Source organism: Mesocricetus auratus, unplaced genomic scaffold (assembly GCF_017639785.1).
Source record: "Mesocricetus auratus isolate SY011 unplaced genomic scaffold, BCM_Maur_2.0 Super-Scaffold_100011, whole genome shotgun sequence".
Taxonomy (NCBI): Eukaryota; Metazoa; Chordata; class Mammalia; order Rodentia; family Cricetidae; genus Mesocricetus; species Mesocricetus auratus.
This window is the reverse complement of record NW_024429195.1, coordinates 48,398,124-48,425,048: the sequence shown is the minus strand read 5'-3', so window position 1 is coordinate 48,425,048 and position 26,925 is coordinate 48,398,124. Positions and strand designations below refer to the sequence as shown.

The following is a 26,925-nucleotide window of genomic DNA, read 5'->3' as shown; positions in this document are numbered from 1 at the left end:
CTAATGTGTTTGTTAAGCCATCCACCTCTTCCCTTGTCTGGCTAAAACCCCGTTAGGCTTTAAGACCTAGCTTTAGATGTCCAAACATGCTTAGGTGCTTTCCCCCTAAGCCTCTGTTAACCACTTTTGTGTACTTTCATTTTGGCACGTAGTGTAAGTACTACAATACCAGACTGTAATAGATTAATGCATAGCAAGATACTAGGTCCAAAAAAGAAAGAAAAAACCTGTACACCTTTAACCCCAGCACTTGGGAGGCAGAGGCAGGCATGTCTCTGAGTTTGAGGTCAGCCTGGTCTATAGGACAGTGAGGACTACACAGAGAAATCCTGTCTTGAAAAACCAAAACCAAACAAAAACAACAAAAAAACACCACCACAGAGTCAATTTTAAGAGATTCACATTATGTGACACAATTTGAGGCTTATATCAAGGAAGGTCTTAGTATTCCCATGTAATATGATAATAGCAATCTAAGAAAGGACAAGATGATGGCTCTAATTTTAGAAAGTGTGTCATAGGGTGTGTACATGGTACACATACATACATGCGGGTAAAACAATCATACACATAAAATAAAAAACCTTTTAAGATATCACAAATATACATATTGATAAAACTATACTAAAACAAACAGGTAAATTACTTTTTTGGAGGGAGGGGGTTCGAGACAAGGTTTCTCTGTGGCTTTGGAGGCCCTCCTGGAACTAGCTCTTGCAGACCAGGCTGGTCTCGAACTCACAGAAATCCTGCTTCTGCCTCCTGAGTGCTGGGATTAAAGGTGTGCGCTACTATCACCAGGTGGTAAATTACTTTTTATGTCAGAAAAAAAATCTGAAGAATATTTACTGGTTGCTACTTAGAGACTATTTAGTTACTAAGACTATGTAGACAGGAAAAGATAAGGGAAAACTATGAGGAAGAACACAAATTACAGATAATGATTAAGTTTTACATGTATACTGACAATAGTTGAAAGCAGCCATGATAGATGTAACCATTAGGGTTTGCGTTAAGAATTAGATATATAACTTTTAAAGATACTATCACTTCATAGATTTCCCTGCTAAAAATACACACTAAAAACAGAATATATGACTTTTAGGTTACACATGCCTTCTTGATTTCTAATAGCTTGCAATCGAGGATAATAAATAATTTGTAACACACAGTAGTCAAGCGTAAGATTAAGGCAGTTGGCTTTATAACAGAAGAACTTAACATTGTTATCTCTTATTCTCAGTGTTCTAAGACAGGAGAAGATAAAGACCTGCATATCTGGTCAGTGCTGGCGTTACCTGGCATAGCATTTCCACTCATGTCAGCATTCATGACAGCAGTGAAAACAAAGAGAAGTAAACATTAAAAGAGGATGCTTAGAAAGGAGCAGAGATGTGAGGAAGCCTGACCCTGAAAAGCAAGCCATCTTCCCCTGAAGCTAAGAACTAAGCTGACGAGAGACAGCGCTACACATCACTAAGCAGGCTTGATGATCTGAATTCTAGCATCACCACAACTTTTCAGGTTCTAAACATAGACATACAGAGAAGAAGTCAACAGTCTGGCTCAGCGGCCTGTCCTCAACTGTTTGTGATGTTTGGCATTTGTTGCAGGACAAAATTAGTGTCCCATAATCTTAAGTTTATAAAGAAATAAAAACTTCCCAGGTAATTAAAATCTTAAAAATTTTCTCAGTATTAACTATATTCCGAACTAGGTAATTTAGAAACTATATACTTATCAGCTATAAGAGCCTTTGGTTTCAAAATGACAAGATATCAATGAAGTCTATATCTGTAGGTATCAGCTACTATAAACACATGGTTTAAAATCCTAAAATGGCCAGGCATTGGTGGCACACACCTATCCCAGCACTTGGGAGGCAAAGGCCAGTGATCTCCAAGTTTGAGGCCAGCCTGGTCTACAGAGAGAGTTCCAGGCCAACCTCCAAAGCTACCAAGAAACCCTGGCTCAGAAAAAAGAAAAAAACCAACCTAAGGCAAAGTTTAAATACTAATATACCTCCTTAAATAGATGGCTCTAGAGAATATGAGATCAAAGATATGTGATGTGAAATATGGCTACATGTGTCACAATGAAATCAATAATCCAGCTACATATTAAATTTTCTTATTCTTTAAAAGTTGAACTGTATTTATTTATTTATAATTGTGTATGTGTGTAGGGGTGTGCCCATGCCACAGCACACATATGGAAGTAAGAAACTAACCTGCATTAATAACTTTTTCCTTTCACCATGAATCAAAGAATCAAACAGAATTCCTCAGGCTTGGGCAAGCACCTTAACCCCCTTAGGCATCTCAACAACTCTAAATTTTTTTTATTCTTCCTTAAGCTTAATTACTTAGATATATATCACTCTGCACAGAATACTAGAATATAGTGATTCTCTGAAGTTCTCCTATCAGCTATAAGACCAATGAAAACTACTGCTGAGAATCAAGGATTTGTTATTGTAATATAAGCAAAGGTAAATATTTTACAATGAAAACTTTGATTCAACTGCAGTAAGTCTCCAGGTCATAAATTACCTTTAAACATGCAGTTCCTCACAGAGGCTAAAGTCAGTCCACGCAACAGATACATCCCAAAACCTATGTGCATACTCTTCCGGTCCCAAACACGTTTACCTTCCACATTGCTCCCCTCCTACACACACACACACACACACACACACACACACACACACACACACACACACACACACACACACAGCATTATTCAAGGAAGAAACTGTGGGCAAAAGATGCAACTAGGAAAACTAACCTTCATGGTAAGTTTCCAGTCACACTGAGAAGCCTAAGGGAGATCTACTCTTGTCAAAGGTCTTTATTTTATTTTGTAATCGGATGACATTTCTAAATTAGGAATTCTTAATGTTTTAAAACTTTCAAGTTTATGTTTAAACCGTGTAACCACGACTGCCTTTCTCCTCTGCTGGCTGAAATGAGAGGCACCCCTGGAGCTGGAAGGCGGAGGGAGGGCCGCAGGAAGTGCATGCACTGAGGAGCCAGTGTGGAAACCCTGAAGCAGCAGGGTGGCACTCAGCCAACACCCTGGGTTCAGCAGGCACCGTCACCTGCATCCCAGTCTGCTGAGCCACCAAGTGAGACAGTGACACTGTCTCATGAGACTCTCAGTCCCACCTCATCCGTGCTCAGTACTGTGGCACAGACAGAAGGGACCACAGAGGAGAACAGAACAGATGGGAGACAGGAAGCCATGTCACAGAGAAGCTCGAAACTCCTCCTGAAAACCAAGTCCAATAAAGACCAGAAGACAAAACAGACCAACCCTCTGTCAATCAACACAGTGCAAATTAGCAAGTGATTACTTTGTATGGGCAATGTGTGTCACCTGAGTAGTAGAGGTGGGGAGAAAGCAAAGAGTAAGAAAATTCTTCACGGGGGCTGGAGAGATGGCTCAGTGCACTGGCTGCTCTTCCAGAGGACCTGAGTTCAATTTTGAAATACCCACATGGTAGCTCACAACCATCTATAATGGGACCTGAAGACCTCTTCTAGCGTGCACGCAAGCATGCAGGCAGAACACTATGCAAAATAAGTAAATAAATCTTTTTAACAACAAACAAACCCAACAACAACAAAAGAAAATTCTTCACTCTAAGGAACTGGTAGCTTTTAGGCTTCTCATTTCAAGGAATTTTTATGTTGGTTTTTTTTTAACTTTAAAAAAATTTTAGGTTTTTTTTGAATAGGGTTTCTCTGTGTAACCTTGATTGTCCTGGAACTCTCTCTCTGCAGACCAGGCTGGCCTCGAAGTCACAGACATTCACCTACTTCTGCCTCACAGTGCTGAATTAAAGGCATGCACCACAGTGTTCACCTCTGGGAACTACAACCGGTTCACAATAGGCACAGTCACATTTCCTGTATCAGGAATAACACATTAGAGCACAGGAAAATGATGCCACAAAAAACTGATGGCTTTCTTTAAGGGTCTACTTTAACTATTAGTAAAATTTTCACTAATTACTGAGTTTATAAGCAAAAGAATTACCTGCCAAAATTTCAGTGTTTCTTGCAGCTATTGTTTTAACTTTTATTATTCCGGATTCAGCAGCCTGTAGGAACAAAAATAATTATAAAATAAAGCTTAGTATAAACATGAATTATGGTAGGAAAGCAAACACAAAATCAAAAGCACAAATAGTCACTCTCATCTTTATTCTTAAAACAGTGGAAGTTCAGTATTGGCACATGCATAAAACAACAAAATTCAATCACCTGGATTACTGATATACACACTGCACTTTACCTGACGCCCTCCTCTGCCTTACGGCCAGGAACACCTGAGCACTGTACAGATTTCTATTCCAGACAATGAAACAAACAAAAGCCAATGAGAAGAACAAGATTCTCCTTCTCCTCTTTGCATGCACCTCCCCTCTCTCCACCTCAAACTGCAAAACTGTCTTGAACTAATAGGAATCAATCCTATTTTTCCCTTTCTATATTTTAAAGATTGATTTCATTTTATTTATATGTATGTGTTTCTGGGGAATCATAGAGACCAGAAGGAAACACTTGGAGCTGGAGTTACAAGTGCTTGTGAGACACCTAACTAAGGTGTATGCTATAATCTAAACTCAGGTCATAATCAGATATGAACATCTAACACACACACACACACACACACACACGAAAATGGGCAAAGAAAAAAAATCATCCCTAAATGCAAGGAATCACCAAAAAAGACTATTTGCTGTTTTAGATGTTTATATTAGACCTACTTCATCATTCTCCATTTTTATAACTAAACTATGTATTATCCAACAAAGTACTTGGGATTATTATTATCCTCATTGATAACATGTGTTGCTAGAAATTTTTACTAAAAATGTTTATTTGTAAAACACATATATCAAGGTGCCCCGACGCCAACTACTGTAGTCTTACTTCACGCCACACTAACCCTAGCATAGCCTACCTACTCTAGAGATTCCTGTAGAAAATGAGGTCTTCAGAGGCGTCTCCATCTATCTCCTCACACAGGCTTAGAGGTGTGAGGAGAGTGTCTCCCACTGGATGTGGTGGCTAACCCTACCCTCACTAAGCTGGAAGACTGAGGGAGGACAAAAGCCAGTTCTAAGCCAGGGAGTCAGGTTAGGCTGTGAGATACTAGTTTGAAACAAAACAAAACAAAAACAAACAAAAAGACTGGAGAACTGGGTGAGCAGTTAACAGTGTGGTGGTTATTCAACAGAATCATCCGTAACTTCAATTCCAGGGGATACAACTAGGAATGCTTGACAGGTTCATGTTACTATATCTGTTTCTTTAGTCTAGTATAAGCCCTTATATTACTAATGCTTACCACACCTCCTTTAAAGTAAATAGCTACATAATAATGGTTTCTAAATGAAAAGTTAACATAGTATAAAAATTCAAACTCACTTAAAAGGTAGGAAAGAAACGGGTATTTACTACCTCACTAAAAGAAAATTTCCAAGAACTCTGACCCTAGATTCACTACTAGATATAGTTTATTTCTCTGTCACTCTTGTCTTGGTTCTGGTCTGTGACATGATACATTCATCCTCAAGCTGTCTCCAATCTTAGCAACAAAAATAACTGCAGCTATTCAACACCTAAGAAGTCCTGACACTATCTAGAGAGAGAGAGCAGAGTTCTAGAAGTAGGCATTAGCGTTATGTGAGTTGTGAAGCAGTGGGGAGGGATGGGATTTATTTTTAAACGTGCGTGACTGTTTTGCCTGCATGTACATATGTGCACCATGTGAATCCTTAGTCCCTACAGAAGAGTGTGTTGGAAGCCCTGGAACTAGAATTACGGATGGTAGTGAGAACCACCATGTGGGTGCTGGGAAGCAAACCAGAGTTCTCTGCAAGACCAACAAGTGCTCTAAACCACTGAGCCATTTCTCCAGCTCCAAAGGGAAGATTATTCAAACTAAATTAAGCAAACCAAAGCACTCAGTAGCGTGACCAATCAGTTCATCTAGATCCAGGAGGTTCTGTGTGAAGAATGTAGACTACCAATGAAAGGCGGCAAACAATGCACACTACAGAAGGAATGAGCACACCAGTGACTAGAACTACTACAGATTCATCTTCTTAAGGTTTATAAATCAGGCATGGTGGTATGAGTCTATAATCCCAACAGAAGGGGGAAGGAAGCAGGAGGATCAGGAGCTCATGGCCAGTCTGGGATACTTGAGACTGAAAGGGGCTGTAAATGTTGCTTCCTATCATAAAAGTTCATGCTTCTGCTTTTAACAAATATATATCTTTTGCAACTCATGAGAAAAATAATCTAAAATTAGAACAAAATTTCAAGATTCCTAATTAATTATTCCTAGAACACAGCCCTGAAATGAAAGAAAAAAATGTGACGTTTACCTTACTGTCAACGTAGATGATAAAATGTATTCACAAGACACACAGGAAGTATGGGGATGCCCTGAAGACTTTCCCTATGAAGTCAGGTAAATGCTAACACCCAAAGTCAAACACACATTTGGGAGTACTGAAAAGATATAGAATATCCCTTAAAGGAATGTGCTCATAAAAGAATCACTACATTGAAACCAATAAAATACCCTTCCAATGCATCCAACTATTTATTCTACAACTATAGTTTCAAAAGACCATGTTGACATTTTATTCTAAGCCCATGGTTTCTAAGAAATAAACTTTAATATGTAAAATGGAAGACTGGAATGCAGGGTGCATGTAGATGGCTAAAAATATTCATGTGGATTCCTGTCTCTTTCCTATCCTAAAACTTTAAACTTCAATAAAGGATCTACTCAGCACATTCTCCTTGCTCTACAGTTCTAAGCCACACTGGCTAGAAAGACAGATTGGATGAAATGGAGATGCTTCAGGATTTATTTATAAAAGAGCGGGAGAAAACTCACAACTACAACAACATAACATGTAAGAGTTATAGGACGTAACTTAGGCAATAAGCTAAGTTTTAAAAAAAGAAGCAGAGGGAAAGCACACTAGACAAATAAGCCTGCGAGCGAGCCTGGGCAGGAGCTCTTCCCAACAGCCGGCTCCCATTCGGCACACAGTTAAGTGTTTAAAAATTATCCTCGTGAATGAATGAATAAATGAGGAATGAAATCAGAAAATTATCTGTGGATTTAGTTCACTTACACGATAAACGGGTTGGGAAGTATTTGGGGTGGGACTAACACAAGACAGAATTCTACCTGGGGGTGGGGGAAGGAGGAGTCAACTCCACAACAGTAACAGTAACCTCAGCACTGTCAGCATGAAAGGTAGAGGCAAGAGCACCTCTGCAGAGGTCATTTAGGCAGCATAATCACTGCCTAATTAAAGTGGGTAAGGATGAGGAAGCCAGAGAGGAAAGTTAGGGTCTGAAACGCTATCCTAAGAAACTTAATAATCACATGGTAGCAACCCGGAGTTTCTGAGTGAGTGCTGAGTGTGCTGCTTTAATTTACTTACATCATTGATGTGCATCAAAAGTCAGATGTGAAGTTAAAACTTGGCGTAGGGTGGTACATGAGAAACTCCAGAAAGCAGCAACAGAGAAACGACAGCCAGGCAGGAGTAGGATAAGCAACAGTGATATGCTACCTACCAATAACAAGTCAAAGGGACAGGGAGCGAGGGCTGTTTTTAGCAAAGCATAGTTCAATGACACAGGTTCTGTCTCAATTATGTGGGTGATAATCTGGTAAAGGTGTTGCACGGGCTGACAGGAAACTCACAACCAAACCGGAGTGCATGACACAGATAAAGCCACTGGCATCGTGCTAAGGCCAAAAGCAAGGGAAGTGGGCGGTACACAGGGAGGAGTGTGAAGAAAGGCTGGGAGACTAACCGCTACACTCACATAAAGACCAGCACTGCTGAGGGAGGAGACAAGAACAGTGTGCCACAGAAGTTAAAAGGAGAAAGCTTCTGGGGGGGGGGGGTCAGAGCAGTGAGTAAGGATGTGGACAGGTAATGGGAACTGCGGCATTTGTAGGATGCTGTATGTAGAGATGGGTACACTGGGAGCCACATCCGGTTCTTCCACACCCCGGCTTACTACCTTATTGAGCCCCTCTAAACCTCCTCGTGTAAAATAAGTGATTTAGTTTATTCTCTTCTCTTCTCTTTGAGACAGTGTCCTGATATGTAGCCCAGGCCGGCCTGAAACTATGTAGATCAGGCTGGCCTCAAACTCAGAACTGCTTGCCTGTGCCTCGAAAGAGCTGTGGTCACACTACCCCTGGCTACTCTCTCTTCTGAGATGGAATGTTGTTATGTAGAAAGGCTAGATTCTAGGTGGGCCTAACCATAAAATATTTAAAGCAGTATGTTAAGATGCAAAGGGTCCTGCACTGTTGTAAAGGTTATATTTTATTTAACCAAGTTCACTTCATGAAAATAAAGGAAGTGTCTCTTTTGTTTGTGTTTGCACCCAAGAGAGTAATAAATTGATCTACACTTTAATTACACAATCTACTCTGCACTTGGTTAAAAATAAGCCACATCACAGAAGACAGAAAAAGGACTCAGTGATTTTAAGTCATAGACAGCGTCTTATTTCTGTGTCACCAAAGCAATGCCATGAAGTAATCAATGCAATGCAAGTTCTTAAGTACTTGTCTCTATTCTTATGCGTTTCGACATACACAACATGAATTTATTCTTTTATACTTATGAGAGAAAGAACACACACCAAGGGGGAGATAACAGTACACTAAGAGTACTAACCCCAAACAGCTCACAAGCAAGCATGGCTAGATTACCCAGTGTCCATTCTTCACCATGAAATGGTCCCGAAAATGAAGTGTAAATGCACCCAGAGAGCCAAGAACCTTAGCCTCAGAGCCCGAATACAGGAACAAACAGAAAAGCCTCCTGTGGCAATAGAAAGCACTCTGTCACCAGTACTTTAGCAACCACCAGCTGACACAGAACAAAAACTCTGCACTGGAAAACTCCGCCACAGGGAACCTCTGATTTAGACAAAAACCTCCACCAAGGTGCCGATGAATAACAGAGAGCTTGCAAGTACACAGCCTGGAAATATGACTCGTAATGTATGCTATACCAATTCTGTGCTAGTGAAAAGAGAGAAGTCTGAAAGATGGCTTGTTGGAAAGGGACTCATCACCAGGTCTGACAATCCAAGTCTGCCTGTATGGGCATCTCGTGTGCCTGGTGCCAGGGAAGGCCGAAGATGGCATCCCATCGATCCCCCTGAATTGGAGTTACAGAGAGTTGAGAGTCATCATGGGGTGCAGACAATCAAACCTAGTCCTCTGGAAGAGCAGCAGTGCTCTTAACCACTGAGCCATCTGTCCAGCCCCAATTAAGACTCATTCATTCAGCAAATCCTACGGAACATGAACCATACACAAGGTCATCTATCAGACACAATCACAAGATTCTTGCCAGTCACCGCAAAGGCTAGCAACAATTCCTGGGGAGCTACCTGGCCAGTGATTATGTAAAAATGTATGCACTTCAACGAATGTGCCAGGATGGGGAATGGAGTGAGTTCTAGAACTTTGTAAGCTACCTGTTAGAACATTGAGTGTTTTTTGTTTTTTTTCCAATAAAAATACCACAGTAGGTAGCAATTAAGTTCTCAGGTTAACCCAGAGGCCTACAGCACAGAGGAATCACAGTTCTCTCTGTCTCTCTCTCTGTCTCTCTCTCCCCCTCCCCTCCCCCTCCCCCCCCCCTCTCTCTCTGAGACAGGGTTTCTCTGTGTGGCCCTGGGTGTCCTGGAACTCACTCTGTAGACCAGGCTGGCCTTGAACTCAAGAGATCCGCCTGCCTCTGCCTCCTGAGCACTGAGGTTAAAGGCGTGTGCCACCACTGATGTGCACTTTACAATTCTTAATATTGCTGAAATTATAGTTGGATTTGATATTTTCAAAACAAGAAAAGTTTTTACAATAAAAGAACCCCCCATGCCGGGCGGTGGTGGTGCACGCCTTTAATCCCAGCACTCGGGAGGCAGAGGCAGGCGGATCTCTGTGAGTTCAAGGCCAGGCTGGACCGACAGCCTCCATAACAATACAGAGAAACCCTGTCTCGTAAAAACCAAAAAAAAAAAAAAAAAAAAAAAAAGAACCCCCCCATTTGTGTGTGTGTGTATGTGTGTGTGTGAGTGATGTCTCAACAGGATCTCACTCTGTAGCCCTCAGGCTGGCCTCAAACTCATGCCCATCCTCCTGCCTCACCCTCCTGGATGCTAAAACAACCTAATTCTTTAAAATTACTTGCTATAACTTTCAACAGACAGATGATATAGAACAACAAGAAAATAAACACCAAAGCAAATTAGTGGTTATCTGAACTAAAACACGGTATCTCAAAGTGATCCATCTGATTTCTACTCTGGGTAGTAGCTCATTAAAGAAATTAGAATTTGTTGAAGACAGGTTCTGCAAGGCACTCACAGGGATCTTAAAAGATCCCTTAAAAGTCAAAATTATAGCACTCGGGAGGCAGAGGCAGGCGGATCTCTGTGAGTTCGAGGCTGGGCTGGACCGATAGCCTCCAAAACAATACAGAGAAACCCCGTCTCGAAAAAACCAAAAAAAAAAAAAAAAAAGTAAAAATTATAAACTTTACCAGTCAAGGTCTGAACATAGAACTTTTTACAATAAGGATATAGTTTTACGTGGAAAAACACAAACTCGGTATAATACAAAATAGAATGTTAAATTGCAGGTGTACTAAGCTACACTCATTAGAAATGAAAATTAAATAACTACTTTTACAGTAACATGGAACTAAATTATTTCTTATTTTTACATTTTTTAGACTTATTCATTTTTGGTTTATGTATATGAGTGATTTGTCTATATAGTTGTTTGTGTACCAGGTGTGTGCGCATGGTGTCTTCAGAGCTCAGAAGAGGGGACTGGATCCCTTGAAACTGGAATTACATGTGAGCCACCATGTCAGTGCTGGGAATTGAACCTGGGACCTCTGGAAGAGCAACCAGTGCACTAAACCTCTGGGCCAGCTCAGCCACCTGAACTCCCATGATTTCAAAAATATGGAAGGACAGTTTTTTTAAAAATAATTCAACAAAAATGAAATCTTAAGAGAAAAATGGTCAGGAATGACTTAATTAAATAATGATTGAATTAAAATTCTCAGTTCAGTATTTGGAAATTTTTATTAGCATATATATTATAATTGAGCTTCTTAATGACACTGTTTTCCTTTGAGGATTATCATCACTATCATTACCTTTTTGGTTTTTTGAGACAAGATCTCTTTATGTAGCCCTGGTTGTCCAGGTGCTCTCTCTCTAACTCACAGAGATACACTTGCCTCTGAGCGCAGAGAATAAAAGTTTGGCCACCACACCTGGCCTCATGTAATCTTATAAAACCACATTTTAACCCTATTCAACAGCTGAAAAAAGAAAACAACAAAATCCAAGGACCCACGAAGCTATATTCAGTCGCATTCGTTTGTAATCCAAAACAAAGCTTCCCACGAGGATACTGCTTTAAGGGAGTTACTGTAGGCCTTGACCATTTGCGGTAAATTAGGCGCTCTAGTTAACAATCAAGAAGGATATGTTTCCCAGTGAGTGATATACATACATTATGGACATGTACGTGTGGAGTACAGATTCCGCTACAGCGGTGGTTTCTAATATTTAGGAGCACCTGACTCAATTCATCAAACTCAATTCACTCCAGGAACTTCATTCCGAAATAAACATGACAGGAGAAAGGAAGACATCGCTTCTCCTTACAACTCTCAAAGGAAACTATCAACATTTGTGTAACAGTCACCGGCTTAAACCTGGCTGGCGGAACGAAAAATGAAACGTGGGACCCGGGGGATGGAGAAACGGGTCTGATAGGACCAGGGAGTGCTCTCTGCGTTTGCCGGACGCCGTCTGAAGCATACCTCCTTGACAGGTGGAAATTTCTTCTTGCATTCTAGTGACAAGGCCCGCAAGTCGCTCTGCATATTCTCCAGTAGCTTCTTCACAGCCTCGGGGCTGTTGGTGCCGGACATGGTCTACCCCTGGGTCCTAGCCGATCGGGGAACGGCACCGCCAAGCTGGCACTGTCAGCCTCCAGCAGCCCGAGCCCAGCGCTCCGCGGGCGCACTCCTGCCGGGCCTGGGCGAGCCCCCGAGGCGTGCCCGAGAGACCCCCCTCCGCCGCCCCGCACCGCCGACGGCTGCTCGCCGAGCTCTGCCCGCAGCCGTGCCGGCCCCGCGAGGCTCCACCGGCGCCCGCTCGGGAGCCCACCAGGCGGGCAGGTCCCTCCCGCTACCGCGGGGCCCGGCCACGGCGGGCGTCACCGGCCGAGCTAGCCAGAAGCTTCAGCGATGCCCGCCCCGGGCGCCCAGACTCGCCGACGCCATTAGCCGAGTCGCCCACAATTCCGAGCGCGGCCCCGACACGTCAGCCGCACTTCCGGGCTCCGGGCCCCACCCCCTCCCGGGCCAATCGAGAGGCGAGACGCTAGAGGGGCGGGGCCGAGCAAGGAGCCTGGACCAGCTCCAGCTGGACAGTGTGGGCCCCGCCCCCGGCGTCCACGCAGGTGCCTCGCACAGCTGCGCAGGCGCATCCCGCTTCCTTTTTCTTGGCTGGTAACCTGGAGAGAGCTGGGGGATGCTCCTCCGGGGGTCTCTCTGAGTATGTTTGTGTTCCGTTCTCTTCTGCTATAGATGTTTGCTTCGTTTTCAGTGAATTTGTCTTGCCCCTCACTTCTGCCTCCTTGGAACTCCCAAATTTATAACACAAATCAACATCTTACCTTTCCCTGAGGACCTAAGTGGCAGTCACTCTGCAGAGTTGTACAAAGCGCCTTTGGAGTAGTCCCTTATTCTCCTTATGTTACGAGACGAGCGCCCCCCCCCACCCCACACACACACCGTTGTTTTTCCTTGACAGTTTCAAGCAAGCTGAACTTCCCTTTTATGTGGTCTGTTTTGCTTTGTTTCTGTTGTTTTCACCCCTAATCACTTGGTGCGTCTCCACAGCCTGCAATGATTCTGGTACATGCTAGGTAATTGAGGCGCAAATAAAGAACCAATCCATTAGATCGAAGTGCCAAATAAATGTGACGCAAAAGCAAAACTGTGTGCTTTTTCAGAGCTCCAGGTTTGTCTTTTTTACCCAAGACATGTCTCTGTTGCAAAATAAGCAGGAAGCAAAAATAACTTCGGGTTGTTCTGATGTGCAATGTCAGCTTGTGTGGATTAGAGTTAGAAAAGAAGGAAACTGTGTCTGTATTAAGGGCTCTCTAACACTAACGGGCTGGAACTTCTTGTTTGTAAGGAATTAGAGTGTTGCTGGTTCGGAACCAAATTATCTTGGTTATCTTCTGCCCTTGTTATAGCCATTTGTTCTCATCTGTGTTTGACCTAATATCCTTGTGACTATCAAGTAAAAAATTTTTGGAATGTGTCACCAGGTTCCTAGCTTCCAGCAACCCAAAGGTGATCACTATCAGACAGTATCTGAAACCCATAACAGAATCTTTTCTGTTTCCACTAATCCAGAAGTTCTCAACATCTGGATTTCGACCCTTTTGGGCAGAGTGGGGGAAGGGAATGACCCTGTTATAGGGGTCACCTGAGACCATCAGAAAACACAGATATTTAATTACAATTCATAATAGCAAAATTACAGTTATGAAGTAGCAAGGAAAATAATTTTATGGTAGGGGGTCATCACAACATGAAAAGCATTAAAGGGTCACAGCATTAGGACATTAGGAAGGTCGAGAACCACTGTAGTAATATATTTTTGTACTAATATATTTTTTAAAAATACTTTGATTTATGACTTGCTTTGCTTTGTTACTATAAAAACTATGAAAATGCTACTATGTTGGATCATGGTATTTGGGGCAATGAAATAATTTTATGGTTGGGGGTCACCATAACATGAAGAACTGTGTTATAGGGTTGCAGCATTAGAAAGCTTGAGAACTGCTGTATTAGATTATAGAACCTACTAACTATAGTGGATGTCCTAAATATTTTCCCTTTTGTGAGATATTTAAGCTTTTTTTGAAGATACTTATTGTCCTGAAACCTTCAAAAACAAAACTTGAATAGTTCTTTTTATCAGAATCTATGTTTTTGAGACTTCAAATAAGATTACCTACATACCAAAATAAACTCCCATTATTTGGAGTTAGGGACCTTAATTCTTTGGCTAATACATTTCCAAATAGGTGAGGAATTTCATTGAATTTTCTGGCTACACTTACCAAGTATATTGAGGTTTTGTTTTGTTTTTTTTCATAGTGTCATGATCAGTATTCTCAATGGCAAACAGATACTGTGAGGTAAGACATGGAGTACCCAAAGAAAGCAACTTTTTAAGTTAAGGAGATTTTTCTCTGAAGCTGCTGCTGGTGACGCACGCCTTTAATCCCAGCACTTGTGAGGCAGAGGCAGGTGGATCTCTCTGAGGCCATAGCAGTCTACAGAGCGAGTTCCAGCACAGATTCCAAAGCTAAAGAGGGAAACCCTGTCTTGAAAAATCAAGAAAAAAATACTCTGAAACCTATGTTACAAATGTATAGGGATTTGGAACTACTGAGCAGAGAGGAATCACTGTTGAATTTTCCACAGAGTCCTGGAAACAGCAAGTCTTGAAATTCTTTGCAATTTGAGGTTTTGATATAGTGCATGAGTATCTGAACATAAAAACCCACATGGTCTGCCTTTTGTTTTGCAAAAAAACAAGAACAACTGCAGAATTGTATTATAATAATTTAAAATCCATTCAGGACCATTTTTGTTCATCTTCTAGTCTCTGTTGGTGCCAAGTTACATTTCAAGAAAAATTACCTTTCTCTATTTTTTTTTCAAGACAGGGTTTCTCTGTAGCTTTGGAGCCTGTCCCGGAACTCTCTCTATAGACCAGGCTGGCCTCAAACTTACATAGATCCACCAGCCTCTGCCTCCCAAGTGCTGGGATTAAAGGCGAACTTCACTATATATAAAGATTGACTTCTTGTATTTTATCTGTATGAGTGTTTTCCATGCCTGTATGTGTGTGTTCCGTGTCTGAAGAGAGAGCATCAGATCCCCTGGATCTGGAACTGGATATGCTTTGTGCCACCAGGTGGGTGCTGGCAAGTGAACCCAGATTATCCGCAAGAGCAACAAGTGCTCCTAAGACTGAGCCATCTCTCTTGTCAGCTTTCTTGTCCTAATACTGCCTACTTTAAAGTGACCCCGGTTAGGTAAAACGCAACCTAAAAGTAAGTTCTCAGGAATAAGTGTCTGATTGCCCACAGTTCTACATTGCCCTGTTGCCAGTTTTCTTTCTAAAAGAGTAATTAAAAGAAAGGAAGATTATTAAACTGGGTAGGCTGGCAGCCTGGAAGCAGAGAGAGGCAGATGTCTGTGAGTTTGAGGGCAGCCTGGTCTCCACAGTGAACTTTGGGATGACCAAGGTTACATAAGGAGATCGTGTCTCAAAAACAAAACATAAAGGAGAAAGAAACACAAACTTTAGGACACTATATATGCTTTGGAAAAGAAACAATGTTTTTGTGTGGGGGAGTCCTGTGGGTGGTGTATGCACATAAGTACACATGTGTGAATAAATATGTGGCCCTGTGAGCATGTGGGTGGAGATCATAGGAGGATGTTTGGTGTCCTGCTGTCTTTCTTCACATTATTCCCTTGAGTCAGGGCCTCTCGATGAGCTTGAAGCTTGCTATTCTGGCTAGGCTGTCTAGCCAACTGGCTTCTGAGATCTTCTTGTCTTCCTCTCCCTGAAACTCCGGGTTACAGACACTGCATCCATGCCTGGCTTTTTAAAAGTAAATGCTTGGATTCAAACTCAGGTCTTCATGCTTGCTCAGGAAGCACTTTTGCCGACTGAGGCATCTCTCCACACCTCTCTATGTAATCTTGAGTTCCCCATTCTGAACTAGACTTCAGTATCCTGTCATTCACACACACACACACACAGTGCCCCACAATGCTGACTTCCTTATTCCTGGCCAAGACACTCCCTGCCTACCTGACCTCATCCTGGTGTTGGGTGATCCTTTTACTCAGGTGGACAGGTTCCTCCAGGTCCCATATCCCTGAGCACACAGCCTGTGCTGCACTTCTTAACAGTGGCTTCTAAAAGCACAGTGACATATAAACCACAACTGGGTTTTAGCCTCTCCTGAAATGGGAATCCATGGAAACTGAACTAGGCTACTTCCATGTTAGCTGTTATTGGGTTTAAGGTGGAAGCCAAGAGCACCACCTCTGCAGGAAATTTCTCAGTGGGTACTGTGAATTTCTTGTTATTGTCATAACTACAGAGGACAAATATTATTCTGAGGAGTTATTTGGCCCCATGACCAAAAAGGAGGAACTCTCCTTTTATTATTTTTATTTCAGGAACATGTACACACAGAAACATATGCCTTAAAGGGGAAGTGGGGGTACTGTTGATCCAAGAGAGAGTGCAGTAGTTTTGTCTGTGAATGGAGGTCTGTCTCACATTAGAGTGTATCTGTAAGAAATAGCAAAGCAACAAATGAAAATTTCAGAGGCCTCCTCCTCCAAACACTATTTAATTACAAAATTCAAAAATAGTGGCAAAAGTCAGAATTTAAGCAAGGGTAAAGTTCGAGGTGGTCACTTTGCAAAAATAGTTTCTAGAAAAGGTGTGGCTAGCTTCTTTATAAGTGAGACTGGGTGATTCACAAAAGGCAGACAATCATTAAAAGGAATAAGGGACCCAACAGGAAAGTTTTAGTATCCATAGAAAGAAGACAGGAGTATTTATTTGCCAGACAGATAGTTGATCTTATCAGTATATTGCCTTAGAGTCTTTCACATCAACAGAGTTATCTTGCAAGTAAGAGAGTCACTTAGGACGAGAGTTGATCAGTGCCTATAATGATGTCTTCTTAGATAAGCCATGTGTATTTAACCTGACCCAGAAACAGGGTAGGGCACTGTCCTAGTTAGGTTTCTATTGCAGTGATAAGACACCATGACTAAAGGTAACTTGGGGAGGAAATAGACTACAGTCGCTGTCTATTATGAAGGGAAGTCAGGGTAGGATCTCAAGGCAGGAACCTGGAGGCGGGAGCTGATGCAGAGGCCATGGAGGGTGCTACTCACTGGCTTGCTCGCTATGGCTTGCTCAGCCTGCCTTTTTTATAAGGCTTAAGACCGCCGGCCTAGGGGTGGCCCCATTCACAGTGAGCTCAACCCTCCCACGTTAAGCATTAATGAAGAAAATGCCCCATAGCCTTGCCTCCGAATAATCTGATGGAGGCGTTTTCTCAACTGTTGTCACTCATCCCAGATAACTAAAAGCAATGAGCACACGATACATCTGAAAAGTTCAGGCATCATATGTTGTTCTTTTGTAAAAGTTTAAAAATTAGAAAAAGAAAAAGGTGAAAAGATGGAAGCAGGGCTGGCGCGATGGAGCACAAGCCATGGAGAGTAAAGTCATTGAGAGCACATTAATCATAGTTTATTATAGCGGTGGGAGAGCGAGAGGGGGAGAAAGAGACACGAGAGAGACGAAGGGGGTAAGAGCAGAGCAGGAGGAGAGAGAGAGAGAGAGAGAGGGAGGGAGGGAGGGAGGGAGGGAGGGAAGGAGGGAAGGAGGGAAGGAGGGAAGGAGAGAAGAGTGAGAGAGTAAATGGGCAGGAGTCTGTCCTTTTAAGGGGTCCTTTAAACCTTCGTGAGACTAGCTCTCATGGAACTCTGGGCTGGCCAGAGTACTGCCTGAGTACATTTTCATCACCAACACCACTGCGCATATAATCACTTGGTGGTTCTCTTGGACAGAAAACAAAGGACAAAGAACCAAACCAGAACAAAGAGGCAACAATGAAGGCCGCACAGAGGTGGAATGTTTAAGGATGAGGGGTGGCAGTCCAGCAGCACTTCAGTGTGTTTGTAGGATCACTGCCGCTCACTGTTGACAATTGTACAGCCTAGGAGTTCCTTTCCGAGATCTCTCCGCTCAGGTAAAGATGGCCCAGTAGATCAACCAGGCCTCAAACTCAGAGACCTGCTGCCACCACACCCAGATTTCGTCATGTATTTTCAAACCACAATTAAAAATTAGAATAAGCGTTAAATCTCCAGTCAGGAATATCTTTCAATTCAGCAATCATCAGTCGTAGAAATTTATAGGAAGTTAACCTATAGACATGCTAGCAAGAGTCCAAAGGCATATGTGTACATTTATATAAATATGCATTTATAATAAATAGAGCATACATGTGCATTTAAACGTGTGTGTGTGTGTGTGTGTGTGTGTGTGTGTAGGACAACAGACACGCTGAACTATATGACACTTTAATGAAGGTGAATTTACCACTGAAATAGGGATCAGATGGTCATGGGTTGTGGTTTCTGGGAACTGAACCTTGGTCCCCTGGAGGAGCAACCAGTGCTCTGAACCACTGAACCATCTCCCAAGCTCATGATGCTCACTTTTAATGGTGAACAGACAACACACAAGGTGAACAAATTAAGTACACAGTTCGGTCTGTCAGCTAGCCATAGATGCTAAGAGAATATCAGAAGGATAGGAGCTGGGAAGTTGCCTCTGAAAGACCCTCCCTGTCTATGCATTTAACAAAATAAAGTATCCTATGGGGGGAAATAGACTGGACTGGGCATAGCAGAACATTATACCCCACTAAGGGTCATGCTCTCACATTTATGTGGGCACATACAACAATGTTAAGTGAAAAATCTATGCAGTATGATATTTTCTATTTTATACATAAGAAAACAAACAAAAACCAAACGAAGCAAACAAAGGCTGTTTGAAGTAACCATAACCCTTCCCCCAAGCAGCATGGAATAAGGTGTCATCCAGCCCTGTTCCAGTTATCAGAAACACAAAGTCCTCCTGGGTTATTGTTCTGTCGTCATCACGTTTCCCGGTCTGCTTAGCAGGAAACAGGAAATAAGAAGGAAGGGAATACACCTTTTTTTTTTAAATTTAAATTTAAATTAGAAACAAGGTTGCTTCACATGTCAATTCCAAGTCCCTCTCCGTTTCCCTCCCCTCCTCCCGTGCCCTCCCCCCCCCCATATCCCTTCATTTCCCCAGGGAGGGTGAGGCCCTCCATGGGGGTGTCCATAGACTGTCATTTCATCCAGGGCAGGGCCTAGACCCTCCCCCAAGAGTTCAGGGTGAGAGTGCATCTCACATTGTTGGATGGGAGTCCAAAGTCCATGTGTATACCCGGGATAAATACTGATCTACTGCCCAAAGCTCAATGGATTACCTAGGCCTCCTCACAGACACCCACATTCAGGGGGGTAATACCCCTTCTTAAAAGGAGTTTTCTGTTCTTGCGGGCCAGAGCTCGAGGCGCGTGCTGGGAGAAGACTGTAACTTCAGACAGGGGAACCAAATCTCACCTTGAACTCTTGGGGAAGGGTCTAGGCCCTGCCCTATATGAAATGACAGACTATGGACACCCCCATGGAGGGCCTCACCCTCCCTGGGGGAATGAGGGGATAATGGGGGGGTTGGAGGGAGGGCACGGGAGGAGGGGAGGGAATGGGAGAGGGACCTGGAACTGACTTGTGAAGCAACCTCGTTTCTTATCTAAATTTAAACTGGAAAAAAAAAACTGGGCGAAGGGAAGAACAGCTGTGGAGAAGGTTGTTTTCTCTGCCATACACTGCCGTCACCATGCCCGACCAGAACCGTAAGTAGGAAAACGACGACACTGGCTGTTGGATGAAAAAAGAAAAAAAAGAAGAAAAAAGAAGAAGAAATATGGAATAAGGATAGGCGCGATGGATGGAGCACAAGCCATGGAAAGCGTATTAACCATAGTTTATTATAGCGAGACCAAAAGCGGGGGGAGACAGACGTGAGAGAGACAGAAGATGAGAGAGGATGAGATAGAGAGAAAGACGACAGTAAAGGAGGATGAGATGATGAGAGTAAGAGAAGAGTAAAAGAGTAAAGAGAGAGCATAAGCGGGTAGGGGTCAGTCCTTTAAAGGGGTCCTTTGCACCTGCTTGTAGACTGGTTCTCACAGAACTCTGGGCTGGCCAGAGAACTGCCTGAATGCATCCTGCCAGGTAACAGGGCAGGCCAGCATAATGCCTGGACCTTTCATTCCCACCTTTATGATTAAAAAGAGGTGGGGGCATTACACGTGGCAGGTTAGGGAATAAGGACATTGAGTTCTTAAGACTGCTTCCTGCTGACCTTGGGGCTGCAACCATCTTTGGGGAATCTTGAGAAAGTTGGGGTGTTGTGTGCCTGAACCTTTCACATACAACACACAAGTTGTTTTAAAATAGGGTGGTCTGGAACTTGCCATGCAGGCCAAGCTAGCCTTGGACCCTGCTGTCTCCAGAGTACTGGCACACTGGACAAGACAAACAGCTTCTATACAAAGATCTGAGCTGGGCTTTGTTTGGGCAAAGCACAGCCTTGCTGGCCAGTGGTGAATGGAGAAAGCCAGAGCTCAGAGAACGGGACGATGCTCTTGGATTAGTCTTTCACTGTCACACTGGACACTTCCTCACCTTGTCCACAGTCCCGAAAAGGAGTCGTTTCCTGGCAAGTCTAGTTCACCATTAGCCTACTTTCTGCAAACTTCAGGTTGTCCAACTGGTTGGTGTACACTACCGTCCTTGAGAGAGTGTTTTACTCTTCCCCTGCTCCCCAGTTGAGAATAGCTGATGAACACAAAACAACAACAAAAGTTTTTAGCTTCTTTCTTAGTTTCTCACCTGAGACAAGGCGGAGGGTCTTCATGGATGACACCAGCATCGATAGAAACTGATTGCAGTTCCTAGTTCTAACTGGCAATGCTAAGTCTTTGTTTTTCTTCTATGCACCAGTGGCACAGTTTAAAAATTTGAAGATCCCACAGTAATCATATCAGAAATCCTTTCCTCTGTCTACTATAATTTTATTTTTTTACATAATTATTAACTCTTTGGAAATTTCATACCATGCACCCCAATACTGATCACCTCCAAGTCCCTCCATATGTGCCTCCAAAATTAATTAATAGCAAACAAAAACAAAGAAAAGTCCTACCTCATTCCTCCATTGTCTCTGCACTCTCTCAAGGAGCCCTGTGATTGTAAAGGTTTCTATAGCTGGACATTACTGCCCCTACTGGTTAGATCTGATGACAACCAGATAATCATTTTATAGCTACAGTCAAGCTTTCTCAATAATAATAATAATAATAATAATAATAATAATAATAATAATAATAGCTATATCCTCTGGTAGCCCCATTAGTCAATTTCTTACTGCATTTTCTTCAGGAAACACTTGAGGGAAGGAGGGAAAGAGAACAGACGAACAGAATACCTTGTATTTCTGCCTTCCCTTCTCTTCAGCCTGTCCTTTGCAGTAGCGTCTTGCTGAAGTATTGAGTCATTTCATTATATGGAAAGAATAGAAGGACAAGACTTTTAAATTTCAAATAGAATCAGCCTAAAATAGTGTTCTGTACACAGGAGGCATCCAGGAAATGTTTCTTAAGCAACTGGAAGGCAGGCAGACAGAGAGTTATGAAGGAAGCAGAAAAGAGAAGCTAAACTTCCCAGCTCTAACTGGGGAGATGAGGTGCCAGGCAGAGTAAATAACATCCTAGTACATACAAACTGACATTGTCTTAAGGACTTTACAGATTGTACTGGCTGGTTTTGTGTGTCAACTTGACACAAGCTAGAGTCATCAGAGAGAAAGGAGCCTCAGCTGTGGAAATGCCTCCATGAGATCCAGCTGTAAGGCATTTTCTCATTTATTTAATTAGTGATCAATGAGGGAGGGCCCTGTCCAGGGTGAGTAGTTCCATCCCTAGGCTATTGGTCCTGAGTTCTATAAGCAGACTAAACAAGCCAGGAGAAGCAAGCCAGTAAGCAGTACCCTTCCATGGCCTCTGCAGTAGCTCCTGCCTCCAGGATCCTGCCTTGTTTGAGTTCCTGAACTGACTCCCTTCAATAATGAACAGCAATGTTGAAGTGTAAGCCACATAAACCCTTTCCTTGCAAGTCAGGTATTCAGGCTTGACAGATGTCTCCTGAGAGTTTGAGTCCATCCTGGGCTGCACAGAAAGTCCAAGAGCCATGCCAGCTAATAGGTATTCCTCATTGTTAAAAGCAAATCAAAGGATGGGGGTGTAGCTCAGTGGTTTCATCTCCAAAGCCATAAAAACAAAATCACTGTTGTTTGGTTTTCAATATGTGTGTGTATGTGTGTGTGTGTCTACATGCAGAGACCACAGGTTGATGCTGGGTGTCTTCCTTAATTGCCGTCCACTTTACTTTTGAGACAGGGTCTCAACCTGGAGAATACCGGGTCGATCAGATGGCCAGCAAGTCTTGGCTTCCCCATTACATTCAGGTCCTCATCCTTGTGTGGCAAACATATTAACATATGAGCCATTTCCCCACTCCTGTGGATATTTGATTTGTTTTTGTTTTTTTCATGTCAGGGTTTCTCTGTATTGCTTTGGAGGTTGTCCTGGAACTTATTCTGTAGACCAGGCTGGCCTCGAACTCACAGAGATCCACCTGCCTCTGCCTCTTGAATGCTGGGATTAAAGGTGTTTGCCATTAAAGCATGGCTGGATATTTGATTTTTAAAATAACTCATTTTCTTACTATTGATCCCACCAATACATTTCTTTTGACTCCAGCTATTATATTCGTTATTTTGGTTCATATCCTTCCTGAATTGTTTTATTCATTATCTTTCCCTTTAGATTACTTCAATGTATTTTTAAAATTTGAAAGTCTTTGTTAGATGTTAGCATGTTTTCCTACTGACCATACATGGTTTCTAGTCTATCTTTCTACTAGTTGTTCTTTTTATAATTTTTTTTTGTTAAAATAGAACTATATCACTTTCCCTCCTCTCTTTCTCCTAAGCCCCTCCCAACTACCTTCCCCTGCATCTTTCTCATGTGCCCCTCAAATTGATAGATTTGATTGTTACAAAATTATATTTATGTATATTTACATATATTTATATTGGTGCTGAGTCCACTTTTGTTGGAAAAGCATGGCTGATCACTACTCTGCACTGGACAACTAATAAGGGGCTCATCTCTGGGAGAGGCTAATTTTCTTAATCCCAGCAGTCATTAGTTTTTTGGGACCCCACAAAATTCTCACCTTCCCAATTAACATGTCCATTGATATTGACATTGTTTCAGTCTGTTTATGCAGCCATTTCTAGGAGAAACTGTTTCATAGCAGAATTCCTAGAATTCTGGCTTTTATACTGTCTCCTCTTCAAAGATTTTCTCTGAACCAGAGATGCAGGAGCTGTGATGTAGATGTATCCATTGGTGCTGGGCTTCCCATGAGCTATGATGTTTGCACTGTGTCCAGCTGTGGTTTTCTGTGATGCTCTTCATTAGTTATGGAGAGGCTTCTCTGATGAGTGTAGGTGGCTCCACTTACCCAGGAAAGGTGGCTCACAAACATGTTAATGTTTTTATGTGTGGGGACATTTTGCTTGCATGTATGACTGTCTGCACCACTTACTTGTGTGCCTGATGTGTGGGGAGGTTCTAATAGGGCATTGGATCCTAGCTGGGGTTATAGACCATTGTGAGCCACATGAGGGACCTCTGGAATAGCAGGTGCTTTTTTGTTGTTGTTGTTTTGTAATTGTAGTTGAATTACATTTCTCCTTTCCTTTTCCTGCCCCCAAACCTTACCACATACCCTTCTCCACTCTCCTTCAAATTCATGGCTTCTTTTCTGCTGCTATTGTATGCTTGCATGTATACATTCCTAAAGGTAACCTGTTTAGTCCAAATGATGTTACTTGTATGTTTTCAGGACCAACCATTGGCACTGGACAACCAATTGGTATGTTCTTCCCTGGAGAAGACCACCTCTACTTCTTCCAGCTTCCTTCAGTTGCCTGTAGTTCTTTGTGTAGGGTTGATGCCTCATGGGCTTCTCTCCATCCATTTTGGCATGTTCATTGGTGTCACCATCAGGAAGCTTGCTATGAGCTTGTCTCCTAGTAATAACAGAGGCAAGTGTTCTCTTAACACTCAGCTCTCTTCAAACCTTTGTTCTTTCTCTTAACAGCATTAATATTTTTTTTAAGTAGGCAGGTTAGTTACTAACTAGCTCCTTGATCTTTATTAAGGCATTTTCCTTCTTAAGGAACAGGCATACACCCAGGTTGTGGTTTCTGCTCCTAATGCCCAGTCTAAGTTTCAGTGGAAAAGCCGGAGCTGTTGCTACGGTCCTGTTTGTGTCAGACTTGAACTCCACACTTTCTCCTTTGGGTTGAACTGCTTCTGAAATACCTGAAGATTAACAATTATTTTCCCTGTAGTTCCTGCTCTGTGTATTGTTTAGGAGTAAATCAAGAACTTAGAGTTTGAACGTAGACTTTGTGGCTACATACAATGGCACTATCATTTTAAAATTTCCTCCCTTGGTTATTGGTTACTTGGGCTTCCCTAGACTATGACAGACTCATCATGAACCAGTACCTTCCACCTAAACCCTCTGAACATAGAGCTCACTATGATTGCAACTAAATGTCTGAGTGCCTTCAGTTATTTCTATATCTAGACACTTTGTTACAGTGATTTTGATAGCAGGTTTTAAAGGCAGTTTTTCTTCTTAATCTTAGTTTTACTTTTTTTTGAGGCATGATTTCATGCAGCTGTGGTTGGTCTGGAACTCATTCTACAGCCAAGAAGGATCATGACCTCCTGATCTTCCTGGCTCCACCCCAAAATGCTGGGATTATAGGCTTGGCAAATTATTTACTTACAAAGTAAATTTGACTTTTTTAAAGACAGGGTTCACTATATTGTTTCAGCTGGTCTGAAACGTCACTCTGTAGACCAGGCTGACATTAAATTCACAGATATCTGCTTGCATCTGCCTCCCAAGTGCCTGGATTAAAAGGTAAGGCTAGCATCACCATACCCCATACTTTTGCTCTTTTAAATTCGCAAATAAAAATCAAGGGATTCCCACATCATTACTATGTTACATGTATGGTACACATCTTCCCTCAAAAGTCAGCTGGGGATGACAACTGAAAAAGTATAAGGGATGATGCATCACATGGGAAAATGGCAAGAAAATTAACTGTACAGATAGATTAAATTGACCAAAACATGTTTATTACATTTCTTGGTATTACAAATGGCATCATACATTGTAAATGCAGTATCTGTATATACACTATACATTCATCTATACTGTGGACCATGTTGCTGAAATGATAGTGCCAGCGGCTAAGGGTGTGGCTGAGAGGGTGACTGCCTGCCTGCCATGTGTGAGGCCCTGGGTGAGAGCCATAGCACCTGAAAACAAAGAAAAGGTCCCCAAACCATGAATTTCATGAACAAGAGCTATGTTAGTTAAAAATTCCATTTTTTTTTTTTTGTTGCTTTTCAAGTTCAAATTTCCTGAGACAAAAGCTTGCGGTTTTAGGGATGAAAGGGCATATCCTTGGCTCCAAGGACTGTAATCTTTGACACCGGTCACAGAGAGTATGAGTACCATCAAGGCAAGCGTGACAAACCTCTCCATTCTTATCCCAGGGTCAAGATGACACTTTGTAATGCTGGGGGAAAAAAGTGGACAGAACTTTCTTTTTTTAAAGAAGGACCCTCCATTTCCTAAAAACAAAGGTTTTTTTTTTTCCCTTAAAGTACGCCAGCTGACTGTCCTTCTGGATGCTCATTCCAGGATCAGGTCACAAGTCTAACCCTATGTGAGACAATGGCATGAACAGAATGACTTTTGAAAACCCCAGAATTTGCAAAGAGAAGTATGGGAATGTCTGAACTTGCAACTTGTAAAGGACTTTCAATACAACTTGGCAGAAGTTGTTTCTCTCCATTCACCATGTGGGCCCTAGGGATGGAATTCAGGTCATCGGGCTTACAGGCCATTCCTTACTCACTAGCCATCTTACCAGTCCTAGGTGACAATTTTCTTCTGTCATCTAAAAGTTTTCTAAGGTCATACCTAGATGGTTGAGGCAAACAAGCTATAGAAAGACCCCAAAACTAAAACCAGCAAACAGAAACAAGTCAGTCCCTCTCTACTCTTTAGGTAACTATACTAGGCAGAGAAATGTTTTCTAGGGAAAGAGGGCTTCTACGCAAATGGAGATTCTGGTTGCTCTCAGATAGGAGCAAAATATAGCAGCAATGTTTTCCTTATTGGAACAGAGAATTCCTTAAGGTAAAAGTTCCTAGACAATCCACATGAAATAACCATTTACTAAGAAGCACTTACTACATGCTCTATTTTACTTGGAGACCGACATGTCCCTTTCTGAAAAACACAAAAGCTTACACAGATGGCATTTAATAAGAAAAAATAAGGAGTAACAATTCCTTAAATTCATAAGGATACAAACAAAAGTATAAATGTTACTATGTGAAAAGATTACAAAGAGACAGAGAGGGCTTGCGATGTTAAAGAATTCAAGAGAAAATCAACATACATTTTCATAAGTGTACTCAATTTAAGATGTTACTACATCTAGCATTCAACCCCCCCCCAATACTGGGGACACAGGGCATTCCTAGCCCTATACTATTGTTAATGCACACTTTTATAACTTCAAGCATGTGCTCAGTAGTGCCAGAAACAAAAAAATCACAACGGTGCTTGAGAAATGTCTTGTGCCCTGGGGACTTCAGGAAATACTCTACCACTGAGCTACAGCCCCAGCCTGCATGTTCAAGACAGGTTCTTACCGAAGTGCTTAGTCTGGCCTTGAACTGGGTCTGTAGTTCAGAACACCCTTAGTTATGATCCTGCTGCCCCTGCCTCAGCCTCCTAAGATGGGAATATGGGCCCGCCTTGAGAAAATGTCTCCTTCTAACAGTCATGTACAGATTTATAGCTAGATTGGCAACAGATCTAACAGAGGTAGGGGCCTATGTGTTTTGAGAAAG

General features: G+C 42.3%; 1 protein-coding gene and 1 long non-coding RNA gene across 6 annotated transcripts in view; both read right to left on the bottom strand.

Moving 5' to 3' along the window:
• The window catches only part of Mon2 (MON2 homolog, regulator of endosome-to-Golgi trafficking), a 68,245-nt gene extending 55,837 nt beyond the window's left edge, over positions 1-12,408 (bottom strand). For 4 of the 5 annotated variants that reach the window (XM_040754787.1, XM_040754789.1, XM_040754788.1 and 1 more), the window contains exons 1-2: positions 11,921-12,408; positions 4,042-4,105 (exon numbers count right to left, since the gene is read on the bottom strand). In XM_040754787.1, coding sequence (XP_040610721.1) covers positions 4,042-4,105; positions 11,921-12,031 — 175 coding nt within the window. In that variant the 5' untranslated portion in view covers positions 12,032-12,408. Of the gene's footprint in view, positions 1-1,298; positions 1,428-4,041; positions 4,106-11,920 lie in introns of those variants that run through there. The other variant, XM_040754791.1, reaches the window with a different exon arrangement.
• A 3,926-nt stretch (positions 12,409-16,334) lies between these two features.
• On the bottom strand, positions 16,335-22,840 carry LOC121143266. Its single transcript, XR_005880464.1, has 3 exons — positions 21,330-22,840; positions 20,528-20,680; positions 16,335-16,505 (listed from the first exon to the last, which is right to left on the bottom strand). It is a non-coding gene; the product is annotated as an uncharacterized LOC121143266 (long non-coding RNA).
• Positions 22,841-26,925: the final 4,085 nt, after the last annotated feature.